General features: G+C 40.4%; 1 protein-coding gene across 1 annotated transcript in view; it reads left to right on the top strand.

Moving 5' to 3' along the window:
• The window catches only part of ASXL3 (ASXL transcriptional regulator 3), a 194,157-nt gene that overhangs the window by 84,448 nt on the left and 92,506 nt on the right, over positions 1 to 17,203 (top strand). Inside the window, exon 6 of the mRNA XM_052660207.1 lies at positions 7,095 to 7,216. Coding sequence (XP_052516167.1) covers positions 7,095 to 7,216 — 122 coding nt within the window. The remainder of the gene's footprint in view (positions 1 to 7,094; positions 7,217 to 17,203) is intronic.

The raw sequence follows: 17,203 nt of genomic DNA, 5'->3' as shown, positions 1-17,203 counted from the left end.
CCAAACCCACGTCCATTGAGTTGGTGATGCTCATCCTCTGTCGTCCCCGTCTCTTCCTGCCCTCAATCTTTCCCAGCTTCAGGGTCTTTTCAAATGAGTCAGCTCTTCGCACCACTTTAGGTGGCTAAAGTATTGGAGTTTCAGCTTCAGCATGAGTCCTTCCAATGAATATTCAGGACTGATTTTCTTTAGAATGGACTGGTAGGATCTCCTTTCAGTCCAAGGGACTCTCAAGAGTCTTCTCCAACATCACAGTTCCACATTATTAATCCTCATATACTGTGTGCTATTTGATTTAAATTTTTGTAGTTTAGAAGAACTCTGCTAAGCCTATAGCATATACAGGATCACTTTGATGGAAAACTGTTTTGATTTGAGAGTGTCTGTTTGTTGAGAAAATTGAAATGAAGTAGTTGGAGGAAGAACTGAAAGAAATGAAATTGATCAAGGAATGCTCATTTTCCTGCCTTCATTAGCCCTTTGAACCCTGGTTACCTCAGGTAGCCAGTCACTTCGTATGTAGATGAATGAGACATATGATGATTAATATCTTTGTTGCGTTGACTCTTGTGCCCACATCCTGGGCTATTTTGTGGTTCTGCCCCCACACGGCTCCTGACATTTCAAGTAAGCATTGTCATTTCTAATTTTGACTTTTCAATGATAGTTATTTTTATTTTACCACACGAAACCTCCAGACTGTGACGTTCCTCTTGAAATAAGTCAACAAGTAAGGACAGCAAAAGGAAATGTATCTACATTTAGTGGCAGGTCATGGGGCTTCCCACATGGCTCAGATGTTAAAGAATCTGCCCACAATGCAGGAAACCTGGGTTCGATCCCTGGATCGGGAAGATCCCCTGGAGAAGGGAATGGCAACCCATTCCAGTATTGTTGTCTGAAGAATTCCATGGACAGAGGAGCCTGACAGGCTCCAGTCCATGGTGTCCCAAAGAGTCAGACACGATTGAGCGACTAACACTTTTAGCTTTCACACTTCACATAGATCTGCCACGGACTTGCATAAGATTTTTTTTTCAGTTTGGTTTTCATATTTTCCCTAATTTATCTTAGGATAACGTGCAATCTTTTAATAAAGATTCTGTTTTCAAATTTTAAAAATTCATTTGTGTATATATGCTTTTCGACCAAAAAAAACAACAACAACAACAACAACTGTGCTTTGCTGACTTCCCCTTCCATGAATTCTTGTTAAAAACAGTAACTGAAAGTTAACTTTAGAAAGAAATACTTTAGAATTTCCCTAGTGGTCTGGTGGTTAAGAATCCACCTGCCAATGCAGGGGACACATATTCAATCCCTGGTCTAGGAAGATTCCACATGCTACAGGCCAGATAAGCCCGTGCACCACAACCACTGAGCCTGTGCTCTAGAGACGCAACTGCTGACGCTCAATTGCCTAGAGACCATGCTTTGCAATAAGAGAAGCCACTGCAATGAGAAGCCTAAGCACTTTCAACAAAGAATAACCCCCTACTCACCACAACTACCAGAGAAGGCAATGGCACCCCATTCCAGTACTCTTGCCTGGAAAATCCCAGAAGGAGGAGCCTGGTGGGCTGCAGTCCATGGGGTTGCTAAGAGTCGGACACGACTGAGCGACTTCACTTTCACTTTTCACTTTCATGCATTGGAGAAGGAAATGGCAGCCCACTCCAGTGTTCTTGCCTGGAGAATCCCAGGGATGGGGGAGCCTGGTGGGCTGCCGTCTATGGGGTCACACAGAGTCGGACATGACTGAAGTGACTTAGCAGCAGCAGCAGCAGCACCACAACTAGAGAAAAACCTGCACAGCAATGAAGACCCAGCATAGCCAATTTTTTTTTTAAGGAAAAGAAATAGATCCTTGAGACAAATTTCATAAAAATCAAATTGGACAGTTTAGTTTAATTAACGTTCATGGATCAACTGCTCTGTGCCTGTCTTTGCACAGAAGTAGGTATTCAAGTTGCTGGGCCTGTGAGTGATAAGGCAGATGCAGGCAACAGTATCTGAGAGACTGACATGAATTCATAACACTAAGTTCCAAGAAAGCATGGGTAGGAGAAGAGTAAGTCTTCCTCAGAGATGGGAATAGTCAGGAAAGCTTTGAGGAAGCTGTTTGAGTTTGGTCTGTCAAGATGAGTTTGCTAGGCAGAAAGATGAAAGAGGGACGGTCAGAGCAAGTGAGACAAATACAGCGAATATTGTGTGTTCAGGAAATGCCACAAGATTTCGACTGGCTGAATCAGAGAGGTGGGAGTTGGGAAGATGACCAGGTGTGAGACTAGAAATAAAGACAGAGTCAAGATTGCATTCTGCTCAAACATACGGTTATCGGGGGAAGGGAGTTTGGGATCGACATGTACACACTGCTATATTTAAAGCGGATAGCCAACAAGGTCCTACTGTATAGCACAGCGAACTCTGCTCAATGTTATGTGGCAGCTTGGATGGTGGCGGGGTGGGGGTGGGGTGCGGTGTTTAGAGGAGAATGGATGTATATATATGTGTGACTGAATCATTCTGTTGTATAGCTGAAAGTATCACAATGTTGTTAATCAGCTATACGCTAATGTAAAATTAAAAAAATTTTTTTAAAGGAGTCCATTCTCCTTTCTCCTGTTTTTGTGTCTTGTGCTAAAGTTCAAAGCCCTCTTGTGTAGCTGTCAGGGGCTTAGTACTTAGGCTGGGGGGAATGTCACCCATGCCTTCATCTCAGTGCTGTGCTCAGGCGCTCAGTCATTTCCCACTCTGAGCAGCCCTGCTCACAAAGTATGAGCTTTAGTCCATATTTTCCAGTTCCGTCACACTGTTGGGTCTCATGGTGAATGAAAAAGAAGAGAGAGGGGAAGGGACAGCTTGGGACTTGGAGAAAAGAGGCTGCCATCCAGTCTTGTTGAGATGCACTCAGCAGTTCCTCTAGCCTCGAGGGCTAACTGGTGATGACCTGTAATCCCTTGGGTCCCAAGCCTTCTCAGTAAAATATTTTGGAGGAGGAGTTTGGGAATCTGAGTGTGAATGAGAGTAGAGGTAGATGAGCGACAGCGACTGAAAAGTCCCATTAAACTGTTTGAATTAAAACCTGGCAGATTAGCTTTCAACTATGCTTTTAGCTTGCATAGTTTTATCAGGCAAGCAAAACATAGAAATAATATTCCTGTACCTTTTAAAACATTTTATTTTTTCTAGTCTTCAGTTTGTCCAGCTACAAGTAGGGCAGGCAGTCTTGTGGGGTTTCCAGGTATAAAGTCCTCGCATGAATTTTGTGATGCTGCCAGTGCAGAGTTAGGAAAGAAAAAAAGAGAAAGAGTTTCTGTTCTATCCCGAGTGCCAAGAAGATATCACTTCTAAGCTGCATGTCAGAGTTAGATATTTATTGGCTAAAACATCTGTCCTAATTCTTCAGTTTCCTGGCTCCTGTTGTAATTTCAACATACAGGGGATTTCCCCTGGCCCTTTCTTGAACATTAATTTTTTTTTTGGCTTGTATTTCAGAGGCCAAACTCAGCCCCTTAGATAAATATTCAGGCAACTGTTTAAAATAAGCCCTGTATTATTTATTTATCACATCTGTTAAGAAAGCTGCAAGGATAAAGTAAGAGTGAAAACTGTGTGTTTTGTCAGAATATGAATCTTGCAAGAGTGTGTTCAACCACTGCTCCATCTCCACAGTGAGTGGTTTTAGATTCAGCTACCCTCATGGCAAAGAATGAATATATCACTTAGATGCCTGTGTTTAGGGTCTATATAATCAGTACACACACACACACACACACACAGAGGCACACACTCTTTGAAGGCTGTGCATGCATTATATTGTGTCCTACTCATTTTTATTCTTGAACTTTCCCTTAGAAACAAGTTTTAAATATATAGGAATACTCATTTATATATTTTATTTTCTATTACATTTTTCTTTAAGAATCTGCATTTATTTTTTTAGAAATAAATAATTACAGGGAAACCAGTTTGGCCCAGAGAAATAGGATCAAGTTCAGAAAGAGGAACCAGGGAGGAAAATGACTCTGTAGTAAAGGAATTCTCATGATGCTTCACTTGGGTCTAGGCTGGAATGTAAGATGAAGTAAAACAGAATTGAGTTAAAGGGAATTGAATCACATTGAGGAAAAACTTCACAGTTTATTTTGAGGCTGTTTCACTTTTATTGTCATTCCCTCCAACTGAAATTCTGGGCTATATGTTGACAACTCTTTTGGAAGCACTGTGTGTAAACACATGTGATTCACTGTTAACACAATGCGGTAGTGAATTTAAACAACCATACAGCGTATACACTGACACCGAAACAGGTATCACAGTACCCCGTGGTTTCCTAGGTCAGAAACAAATAGAGCCAGTTGTAATTTAGATCCCTGTTAGCCTCAGGAAGTGACAGCTGAGTGTATACTGCTTATTGTAGCAGTCAGAAAATAAAAGACATAAGGTTTTGATTACACCCACACTGATTCAGTAATTGTTGTTTTTTTGATCCTGCTGCATTGAAGTTTACCTTTGAAACACTTATGAATAAAATCATTTCCTGAGAAAATTGGTGAATGTGTTTTGATGCCCAGTAGGCCAGGAGCATTCTGATGCTTTTTACAAATTCCCTGAAACCCACGTGCTGCATTTTGGCTGTCTTTTTAAACTACCATTAGGTTTGTATTTTTTCTAGGTGGTGATACTAATTTAAGAATGTGAAAGTAGTAAAACGTATTTGCTAATGTGCACTTTTCTTTTGGCTGGGCTCACATTCCATCCATTTAGCTCTGTTCAGTTGGGATTATATAACGTATCCACCACCTTCCTCTCATCTCTCCAGTTTGACACACTTCCTATTGACTCCAGAATGTTGAAAAAAAAAAAAAAGCGTTCCATGTAATCAGTATAAAAATAAATTTATCTTTAGAATATAAACTGATGGCTATTTCTCATATTCCTTGATAAGTAAGCTTTGGCAAAGGGTACAAATAAGTGATGATATTAAGGAGAGAGGCCAGTAAGCCATAGTTTATGTAAGCAGTATTATAAAATGTTTCTTTACTGGAACATTTAGATTGTTTTAAGCATAAAATGTCATAGTGTATCGAAGAGAAAAAAGTTACCTGATCTTTAACTCAGGCATTGCTCTCCCTGGATATCTGGGCTCATCCTTTTGCTACTTCGACCTTAATGTTTTCTGGGCCAGTTGACCTCAGTTTTTTCTTATCAGAGCTCAACATCTTGGTTCTTTGTGGCCTTATTAACTTCCTGTTTCATGTCTTCCAACATTATGCAACATGTTCTTTAGGCATTAAATTTTCTGTATCAGTTCTTGGCTTTGAAGCCAGATATTCTAAATGGAAGATTATGGACCTGGCCTTGGACCCCAGTTCTGCTGTTCTACTGGCTGTGACCGTGGGCACATGAATGACCATTTCTGAGCTGTAGTTTTCTCTCTCCAATGTGGAGATGACACTTTTTCCATCTCGCAAGGAAGCTGTGAGGATGAAATGAGGTCACGTATGTGAAATGCCTGGCATTAATAACTAACAGCTATTTTCTAAAATGTGTTCATTTTGTCTTCCTACTTTGTATCATTCAAACAAAACTCGATTCACTCTTTTGCCTGAGCATCCTCTTTCATGGGCTGCATTTTCCATTTCTAGTCAGTGTGAGCTTTATTTATTTATTTTTTAAATTTTATTTTTACTTTGTTTTACTTTACAGTATTGTATTGGTTTTGCCATACATCGACATGAATCCGCCATGGGTGTATATGAGCTCCCAATCCTGAATCCCCCTCCCACCTCCCCAAAACAGTGCCGTCAACACAGCCACATGCACATGTCTGCATTTTTTACTAGAATTTTTGTTTGTTTGTTTTAGATTTTATTGGAGTAAAATGACTCTACAGTGTGACTAGAATCTTAACTCGTCCACCCACCTTTCACACTCAGGTCGGAATTGTCCCAAGCTCCTGTTCCTTGGAAATTTTTCTTAGATTAGTGTTAACCCTGGTGCCCTTAAGAAGGCTTATTTTAAGCTTTTACAATATGTTCTCGAGTTATTTTCTTCCATATGACTTCCTCTTGCCTCCTGCCTTTGACATATGCCTCCATTTGCCACTAATCACAGCGCTTCCTCGTGTGGATTTTCCACATAAATTCCCCCTCCCCTGGAGTACAGAGAAAAGGCCTTCTATCTCTGCTGCTGCCAGAGTCACATCAGTGTGAAACCCGCTCTCTCAGGCAGAGTGTGTGAGGAGGACGGAAAGAAGCGTTGGCGCTCCAGCACAGGTGTTACAGAGTAGAAATGACAGTGAACTTGACTTCCATAGATGAGGCACCGGGATGGCTTGACTGTAGTAAAAGTGGGTAGATCATATTGTAATCTGCAGAGTCCATGATTTTCTTAAAAATAATTACCTTCAGTTGACACTCAGCATCTCACGTTTCATTTTTCCTTCCCCATGCTATGTACTTTGGCCCATAGCAGAGGATATACACACACCCCAGTGCCCAGATTCTATAGATGGAGGGCTTTTAAAGGGAAGATTCACAGTACCTCTGAGGCTGAAAGTGTTTGTCGCTTAGCTGTATCTGACTCTTTGCGACCCCATGGACTGTAGCCTACCAGGCTCCTCTGTACATGGATTCTCCAGGCAAGAATACTGGAGGGGGTAGCCATTCCCTTCTCCAGGGGATTCTGAGGTTGGTAGACTGAAAACAATTTCATTGATGTAGATTCTTTCTTCAGAATGTTATGAATTGCCCAGTCTGCATACTCACCTCCAGAAAGTACCTACTGACTCCCACCTCTTGAGACAGATACTGTGCTCTTTTTTATGTCTGTACAGTAGCCCGAGACATTGAAATTATCATCAGTTAGCGGGTAAGGAAACTGAGGCTCAGAGAGGTTCAGTGTAACTGGCCACAGAGTGATTAAATGACCCCTTCTTTCAAATTGAGATACTCATCTTTATATTGTGCTATTTTGCTTTATTTTAGGTATCCATTTTCAATTGGAGAAAAGCTCCAAGTGAGTTAATTATAGTGAATATAAAAAAAAAGGAATTCAAATTAGTAATATCTTTATCTCTCTGTTTCTAGTGTGTGCGAAGCAGGTAACCGATGAGGCGTCTTCCACCCGAGATTCAAGCCTTCCTAACACAGCAGTGCAGAGCAAGTTAGTGTCTTCCTTCCAGCAACACACCAAAAAGGCTCTCAAACAGGTAAGGTTGCTGGCACTTGTTTGTCTCTCAGTTCTACCTACTTAAGATCATGAAGCTTATGCAGGAAAACCAAAATAAATAAGAATGTAGTAATCTGAAAGCAGCAGAGATGTGTTAGATTCAGCCACGCCCCTAATATCCAGTATGCTGACTTTAAGCTACAGACTAGGAGAGGCTTGGCTGAGAACTTTGATGTAAAACAGAAGAGGGAAAGTGTGCTTGGAAACATATCGAACTTAATTAAGAGTGTGCGTGTGTGTGTGTGTGAGATTTAGAGCAAATATATTGCTTGTTCATACACGTATTTTGAAAATACTATCTCTATTTATGTTTACCTGATAGTTGACGTCAAAAAGAAATGTAATTTCTTTCTTGTTACTGAAATGCATTGCTATAAATAAGAAAAATAGCGGTTGTGGCTTCCTTGTATCTCGACTAGCCATTAGTGTGTTTGGTGCTGAATAGAGGTCAGCTTTGCAGTATCATCCCCACATTACATAAGCAGTCTTGACCTGTGTGTCCTTGTCCAGAGATGGTGGTGAGAAGTGTGGTTATATTATTGGACTTGAGAAAGAAAGAAAGTGTTAGTGACTCAGTTGTATCCAACTCTTTGCAACCCCATGGACTGTAGCCTATCAGGCTCCTCTGGCCATGGAATTCTCCTGGCAAGAATACTGGAGTGGGTAGCCATTCCCTTCTCTAGGGAATCTCCCTGACCCAGGGATTGAACCTGGGTCTCCTTCATTGCAGTCGGATTCTTTACCACTCAGACATAACCTGGTTTCAACCCTTGCTACTCACTGTGTGTCTCTGGGTAAGCCACATTTCTTTTCTGAATCTTAACTCTTCTAGAAGATGGAGAAAATAAAAGTGCCCTTCACCTGGGAATAATCCAAGAATTAAGCGAGGTGATAAGCTGAAAGGAGGTGGTAAAGTGAATGTGTAGCCCATAATAATCGCTAATGAATGTTAGCTACAGCCACCCCAGAAATGCTGCATGTGTCCAGAAGAAAAGAAAGAGATGCTGTGGGCAGAGGGGAGCAGTGCATGATTAGAATAATGTCAGTAAATGCAGAGCTCACATATTTAGCCCTGAATTCATGGTTTTCCTTTGTTTAACTGCTTTCCTGATTTTTTATTTTCATCATTTTCTGACAGCCACCTCCACCTCACCCCTTGCTGACCCTTACCAAGTCTAGTAATAGAGGTGTCATTCTAAATGGTAGATTTATAAGAAGGAAAAAGAAGCCATGTTTTTAAATAAAGTTAAAAACATTTTTAAAGTCTTACCAACACATAAAGCTATGTAATATTCACATCCAATCTCTTGAAGTTAGAATGTCTCCACCGACTCCTCTGTTTCAAACTAGGAAACTTCAAGAAAGAAACAACATTTTTATACTGAATTCTGTTACTTTTTAATTCCGTCTTAGCTACTGAAATCACAGTATTTCTATTCACTGGTATTATATGTAAGGTAGTAACAGTGTTTCATCCTACAGAGGTCAAATACTGAGCTCGCCATTTGTGAACTTGCTCTTGTGAAATGTTTTAGATGCCAGAGAACAAAATTAGATTCAGTGTGGCGATCCCTTTTTCCCTGATGAAATAAACTAGGGGTGATGGTAGGGACGCCTGGGGAAAGGCTGATTCCAGTGGGAGAGTGGATGCAGGTACTAACATACCAACGAAACGGGAGACTGCTGACTTGAGCATTTAGGAAACGTAGATGCACCAGCCCCAAGCATCCTGTATCCTGCATTGAACCTAGACAGGCCTCCAATTAAGATAAATAAATTTAAATTTTAAAAAGACGTAGATGCAAACCTAAATGAACTCATGCTTCTGAAGAGCAGTGATTTAGAAACTGTGGACACTGCGAATCCATCCTCCATATGAATGCAAAGCTATTCATTCACATCTCTTTACTGTCATGTTGCGTTATTTTTAACTTTCTTCATGTTTGTTTCATATCCTTTGAACTTTTTTTGTTTTCTGTATTTTTTACAATTACTAAAACATGACACAGTTTTGAGTTCCTGGGTGATTTTTGTTTGTTTTATTTTTTGTCGATCGCGTGTCCATGGGAAGTACCACTTGCTTGATTAGCATCTAAACCTTGTTTTAAGGAGCCAGCCCTGTAAGCTTCTTAATGTCCTGAGAGAGCTATTTATTAATGTCTTAAAACTTACTGTCTTATAATCAGGTAACAAGTTAGTCACCCAAACAGTGTGGCACAATATATAGAAGATATGCTAATGTTTGATTAATAATCAAATTCGTATTGGAAGTACATTTAGAAGAAAAGCTGTTCTTGTAGAATTTTGCCAGATTCCTTGTAATTGCTGAGTTTCTTAAGGCAGCGTTTCAAAAGTTGACTGAACATGCGGCATTTTGAATTGCAGCAGCCTCAGCAGATTTGCAGCTTTCTTTTTGATAGTTGAATGGCCCATGACCATGTAGAATTCTTTGAAAGTGTATATACTGTTATATATATATATATATGTATGTGTTCTGTGGTTGTGAATATGTTTTGTGTGTATACATAAACCATAATCTTACAGCATGAATCATAATCTTAAGAACCTAGGGCCAGCCGAATAACCCTAATAATAATTACATTAGCTTGTCATTTATTTTTATGCTCTGCATTTAACAGGCACTATGCCATTTAATGCTCACACAAATCTTTTAAAGTAATCCTTTAAAATATGTTTCAAATGAGGAAGCTACAGCCCAGAGGAACTAGAAAACTTACCCAAGACTGTCCAGTGAGTAAATCTTGAAGATGACATTTGAACCCAGAATCATAGTTTCAGATTCTGCCCTCTCAACTATTAGTTCCTTTTAGCATATGCTTCCTAGGTGCCTCAGTGGTAAAGAATCCCTCTGCAGTACAGGAGATGTGGGTTCAATCCCTGGGTCAGGAAGATCCCCTGGAAAAGAGCATGGGAACTCACTCCAGTATCATTTTCTGGAGAATCCCATGGACAGAGGAGCCTGGTGGACTACAGTCCATGGGGTCGCAAAAGAGTCAGACACAACTTAGCAACTAAAAACGACTACAGCAGTGGAGTTTTGACATTATCCAAGGAAACCTGCATTCCCGAGTAGTGGTATAATGTAAGGAAAGCATGCTGCTGCTGCTAAGTCACTTCAGTCGTGTCCGTCTCTGTGCGACCCCATAGACGGCAGCCCACCAGGCTCCCCCGTCCCCGGGATTCCCCAAGCAAGAACACTGGAGTGGGTTGCCATTTCCTTCTCCAATGCACATAGTCATTAAGAATATTATTTCTGGGCTTCTCTGTGGTTAAGACTCCACCTCCCAATGCAGAAGGCATGGATTCAGTTCCTGGTCCAGGAACTAAGATCCCGTGTGCCACACAGCACAGCCAAAACAAGATAATTTTTTCAAAAAAGAATATTATTTCCTAACAAAGACTGCTTGTGTTCAGTATCAGCACATATTAAAGGTAGATACTTAAATACAGTAGCTTTTATCATTTTACTAGGAGTATTTTTTGAGTCAATAGGGCTTTTGTATTTCAGCTCTATATTGTGCAGTGTAGATTCTTAGAAAAAGAAGGTGGGGAAAAAAAATCCAGTAGCTTTTTACACACTCTTGCCTGGAAAATCTCATGGACAGAGGAGCCTGGTAGGCTGCAGTCCACAGGATCACAAAGAGTCGGACATGACTGAAGTGACTTAGCAGTAGCAGCAGCAGCTTTTTACATGTAAGTATAGTGAAGAAATGGCTTCCCTAGTAGCTCAGCTGATGAAGAATCTGCCTGATTTGTAGGAGACCCTGGTTCAGTTCCTGGGTTGGGAAGGTCTCCTGGAGGAGGGCATGGCAATCCACTCCAGTATTCTTGCCAGGAGAATCCCCATGGACAGAGGAGCCTGGCGGGCTACAGTGCATGGGGTCGCAAAGAGTCAGACATGACTGAGCTACTAAGCACAGCACAGCACATAGTGAAGAAAAGTAATTTAAAACAAACCTCAGGCTTGCCTCGTGGCTCAGTGGTAAAGAATCCACCTGCCAGTACAGGAGACGTGGGTTCGATCTCTGGTCTGAGAAGATCCCACATGCCACAGAATAAAGAAGCCCATGCACCAGCTGCCGAGCCCGTGCTCTAGAGTGCACGTGCTGCAGCTTCTGAAGCCCAAGAGCTGTAAAACTTGTCCTCAGCAGCAAGGGAAGCCACCACATCTAGAGAAAAGCCACGCAGCAATGAAGACACCCAACACAGTCAATAATAAAATAAATTAAAAGATGTTTTAATTGCTTCTTCTGAAACAAACCTTATGCCAAACAAGCCAGATAAAATCCCCCAGCTCTGAAGCCCCCACCCCCACCCAAAGCATGTTGCCACAGTGAGTGGGTACTTAACTGTGCACCGCTCTTGACTGCAGTGTAATTACAGGCCGGGCTTTGTGAAAGCTGGGATGCCCCTTGTCTGTTGATGTAGGGTATTTTCATTGCTCCTGATATTTGAGTCCCTTTAACTTTCTAATCATCGGAACATTAGTTCATGTCATATGTGGAGTTTAACTGCATGAATAATATGTTGTTATTTCAGTAGTTATTTTTCTGAATAACATCTTCAAAATAATAATCAGAAGCCTCTGGAGAATAGCAGATTGCTGATGATTACCTTGTTCCCTGTCTTCTTTCTGCCTGGATATTTTAGCTGTAATGATCCTAAAAAGTGTGAAATGATTATATTTTGAATTTCAAGGAAGCATAATTAAGGAAGATTAAATTTTGGAAGTTTCTAAACAGCAGAATCAAAGACAAGATTAAAAAAGGATGAGATATGTTACGATGGAAGGTAACACGACGGACAAGAGACCCTTTCTGTCTTATTCCTGTTAGTTTCTTTGACTTTCTTCATTATTTAGGATGGTAGAATTTATTCATAAAGTTGCAGATCCTTTTCCCCCTTTGTATCACAAATCAGACATATTCCTGGTGTTTTGCTTCCGCTTTATATGTTTGACCAATACTGTGAAATTCCAAAGGTTGTGTTGCCCGATAGCAGTTTTTGAACGTGGGTGTTGACATTTAGTGTACAAGCAACAATGCGCGTTGGTGGTGCCTGACACAGCCAGCTGTTTCATATGTGTGTATTTCTCATTATTTCAGCATTCACAGCATGTGCTATTTTCAGATTTTTCAGTGAAGGGTTTGCCACATCCAGTGCATTCTTAAATTACACTGTTGCTTTTCTTTCTCTATGAAAACAAAGAAGGTATTACTTCTTTATGTAAATCCCAAGTTGACATAAAAGCCTCTAACTTTAGATTTTACTTTATTTTTCATTGAGGTGGAAATGAGAATTGTTCCATATTTTTAGAGTTTTCCCAAACTTTTTTCTTTTAAAATAAAATGTTTATCTAAAGATTTTCTGTCTCTTTTTACAAGAGAATATTATAATACATCTCTAGAGGAAAGCATGCTCACTCAGCATCTTTTGATTTCTTTCTTTTCACTTAAAGCCAGAATTGTAATTGATGTGTGACATGATCTTTACTTTCCTAGACTGGTTTAGCTCTGTTATGTTGGTTTCCTTTAATAGGTAAGTCTGTTTCCAAGTGCAAGCCTGTAAGTTTCTTTCATATTGAATGATACCTGGAAGTATTAAACTTGGCAAGTCCGATGTACTCTGTGTAGTTTGGACATGAGGACATTACATGTATGGGCAGCTTTTATAGCGGACTGTATTTACACGTGCTATCTGCTTTTTTATTTAGTTTCAGTATTGCTTCTTTCTAGACTTGAAATTAAGATTTAAAGTAGTTCAGTGAAATAATTCCATTAACATTCCAACATATACCTAAGAGTTGAGTAGTTGGAGGCACCTCATTGACATCTTCTTCTTAAAAATGAATCTAGACTGATACAGTAAGACTTATTGTATAATATCAATGACAAATTAAAACTGTTATAGATTGATCAACAGGGCCACCACTCACTAATTAAAACCTATGATGTGGAATAGAAATAACCATCCGATCCTCATGTTGTCACAACAACAGATAATCTCCCTTTTCAGGGTATCCTTGAGCTGATCAAATCTTCCATGACCATTGAAAGTGGCCTTCCTAATCATATTTTCTTGATCTATTACATGGATGTGTATTTCCAGGTTGGGATACCCAAGCTTAGACAATTATGAAGTAAATTTCATTTCTCCTCTATTGTATTTCTAGTGTGAAATAGGCAGTTTTCTTGTTCTCTTGGAATTTTAGCTGAAGCTAAAAGGATAATGGATGATGTTAAGGATAAATGGATAAAGTTAAGGATAATGGGGTACATGAGTATCCTGTTGTGAAGGGGGTGCTAGACATAGTCTCAGAGGACTCACTGAGAGGAAGCCAGGTGGCTATAAACCATCCCCCAAAGCCTATTAAACCATAGCTCTGTGGTGTTCCTATTTAAGATATCTTACCAACACTGTTGTCTCTGTTTTGCAGGGGCATTTACCCAAGTAATTTGCCCAGCGTTACTCAGCTCATGAGTTAAGTCTTTCACTGACTCTATAGCCTCATACCTCACAGGCATTAAGACAGCTCTGCAGCCCCTGTTCTGCTGTAAGTCAGCCCAGTAGATGACGGGGATTTGAATAATTCTCTCAGGCAGTGGGTCAGACTCATTTATTTAGGGAGGTTGAGAAACACTGGGAATGATGTCTAGTAGGTATCAAAAAGTGGTGCCCCCTGGCTGAATTTGGCTCAGAATCCTCTTTGTTTTGTCAGGCACATTGTTTAACAGGAAACCTCACCAAAAAGTCCAGTTGCTTTTCTTCTCTTGGGCCGTTACTCCCCTTCCAGGGGGTATGCACTTTTGCAGTCCCCAGCCTACCCCTTGTCATCGTCTTACCGTAGCCAGCATGGTCCAGAAAGCATTGCGTATTTTTCAGGGGAATGTCAGGAGACATGCAGCATATGTGGTGAGTGCCCGATGTGCACGTAGTTGCAGAAATATAGTTATATAACCAACCCAAACAAACCTTGAGCAGCTAGCTTCTCTGTTTGCAGAATGTATACCCTGCCGTGGGGGACTCCGGATCACTTTATTGCCCGCCTCATGCACATAACAAACGCTGGAGTTCTCCTGTCGCAAGTCATCCCAAACTATCCCAGACACCTCAGTTAAGTCAGCATGATTTTTTCTCCTCTATCCATATTCTGATCTGCTTGGAGGGTATCCCCAGGATCCATAGCCAAATAAGTCCTGTTTTCTAGAAAATGAGTTGGAATCTTCAGGCTCTCCTAAAATGACTCACCCTAAAATGGCTATGGATCTAGTAAACATAATCAAGATGCCCTCTCTGATAGCTGAACTTCGATACTCCTGAGTTCAGCTGCTAGATACTAGCATCATAGTAAACAAAGGCTTCCCAGTTTTTGCTTATTTGACCCTAAAAATGTTAGTTGGAATAGAAAATAATGCTTGTTTTTCAGAGGTAAGGCAAACAAAGTGTATATTTTTAATACACTTAGAACAGTGTTTTTTTTAATTGATTTTTATTGGAGTATCATTGTTTTATGGTGTTATGTTTCTGCTATACAGCAAAGAAAATCAGTTACATGTATACATATATCCTGTTTTTAAAATTTGCTATCCACCTCTTTAGAACTGATTCAAATGGATTCTTTTTAATGGCTGAGTAATACTCCATTGCGTATATGTACCACAGCTTTCTTATCCATTCATCTGCTGATGGACATCTAGGTTGCTTCCATGTCCTGGCTATTATAAACAGTGCTGCAGTGAACATTGGGGTACACGTCTCTTTCAATTCTGGTGTATGCCCAGCAGTGGGATTGCTGGGTTGTATGGCAGTTCTATTTCCAGTTTTTTAAGAAATCTCCACACTGTTCTCCATAGTGGCTGTACTAGTTTGCATTCCCACCAACAGTGTAGGAGGGTTCCCTTTTCTCCACACCCTCTCCACCATTTATTGCTTGCAGACTTTTGGATCACAGCCATTCTGACTGGCGTGAAATGGTACCTCATTGTGGTCTTGATTTGCATTTCTCTGATAATGAGTGATGTTGAGCATCTTTTCATGTGTTTGTTAGCCATCTGTACGTCGTCTTTGGAGAAATGTCTATTTAGTTCTTTGGCCCATTTTTGATTGGGTCGTTTATTTTTCTGGACTTGAGCTGCATAAGTTGCTTGTATATTTTTGAGATTAGTTGTTTGTCAGTTGCTTCATTTGCTATTCTAATGAGGTGGATGAAACTGGAGCCTATTATACAGAGTGAAATAAGCCAGAAAGAAAAACACCAATACAGTATACTAACGCATATATATGGAATTTAGAAAAATGGTAATGATAACCCTGTATGCGAGACAGCAGAAGAGACAGATGTATAGAACAGTCTTTTGGACTCTGTGGGAGAGGGAGAGGGTGGGATGATTTGGGAGAATGGCATTGAAACATGTATAATATCATATAAGAAACGAATCGCCAGTCCAGGTTCAATGCATGATACAGAATGCTTGGGGCTGGTGCACTGAGATGACCCAGAGGGATGGTACGGGGAGGGAGAAGGGAGGGGGTTCAGGATGGGGAACACGTGTATACCTGTGGGGGATTCATGTTGATGTATGGCAAAACCAATACAATATTGTAAAGTAATTATCCTGCAGTTAAATAAATTTATAAAAAGAAATTTCCTATCCACTTAGGTACCACAGAACAATGAGTAGAGTTCCTTGTGCTATGCAGTAGGTCCTCATTAAGCATCTATTTTAATACATAGTATCAATAGTGTACATATGTCAACCCCCAACTCCCAATCATCCCACCCCTCTTTCTCCCCTTGGTATCCAGAAGTTCATTCTTTACATCTGTGTCTCTGTTTCTGCTTTGCAAATAAGTTTATCTGTGTCATTTTTCCTAGATTCCTCAGATAAACTGTATTATACAATGTTTGTTTTTTTTTTCTCTCTGACTTTATATGACAGATTCCAGGTTTATCCATGTCTCTGCAAATGGCTCTATTTTGTTTACGTTTATGACTGGGTAATAGTCCATTTTGGGCTTCCCAGGTAGTAAAGAATCTGTAGTAAACAATCTGTCTGCTAATGCAGGAGATGCAGGTTCCATTTCTGGGTTGGGAAAATCCTCTGGAGTGGGAAATGGCAACCCCCTCCAGTATTCTTGCCTGGAAAATTCCATGGACAGAGGAGCCTGATGGGCTATAGTCCATGGGGTTGCGCAGAGTCGGACATGATTAAGTGACAGAGCATGCACACCCTGTTCCGTTGCATGTGTGTACCGCACCCTCTTCATCCATTCCTCTGCTGATTGACATTTGCTGCTTGCGTGTCCTGGCTATTGTGAACAGTGCTGCAGTGGACATCAGGGTGCATGTATCTTTCGGATTACGGTTTTCGTCAGGGATATACCCAGGAGTGGGATCGCTGGATCCTACGCTAGTTCTATTTTTAGTTTTTTGAGGAGCCTCCATACTGTTCTCCACAGTGGCTGAACCACCTTACATTCCCACCAACATTGTGAAAGGGTTCTCTTTTCTTCACATCCTCTCCAGCATTTAGTGTTCGTAGATTTTTTGATGATGGCTATTCTAACTGATGTGAGACAATACCTCACTGTAGTTTTGATTTGCATTTCTCTAATAATTAGTGATGTGGAACAACTTTTCATACACCTATTGGCCATCTGAATGTCTTCTCTGGAAAAATGTCTATTTAGGACTCCCGCCCATTTTTTCATTGGGTTGTGTGGTTTTTTGGTATTGAACTACATGAGCTGTCTATATTTTGGAGATTAATCTTTTGTCAGTTACTTCGTTTGCAAATATTTTCTCCCATTCTGAGGTTTGTCTTTTCACTTTTTCTGTGGTTTCCTTTGCTGCACAAAAGCTTTTAAGTTTAATTAGGTCCCATTTGTTTATTTTTGTTTTTATTTTTATTAATCTAGGAAGTGGGTCAGAAAAGATCTTCCTGCA

The sequence above is a fragment of the Budorcas taxicolor genome, chromosome 22, assembly GCF_023091745.1.
Source record: "Budorcas taxicolor isolate Tak-1 chromosome 22, Takin1.1, whole genome shotgun sequence".
Taxonomy (NCBI): domain Eukaryota; kingdom Metazoa; phylum Chordata; class Mammalia; order Artiodactyla; family Bovidae; genus Budorcas; species Budorcas taxicolor.
This window is presented reverse-complemented; position numbering and strand designations above follow the sequence as displayed.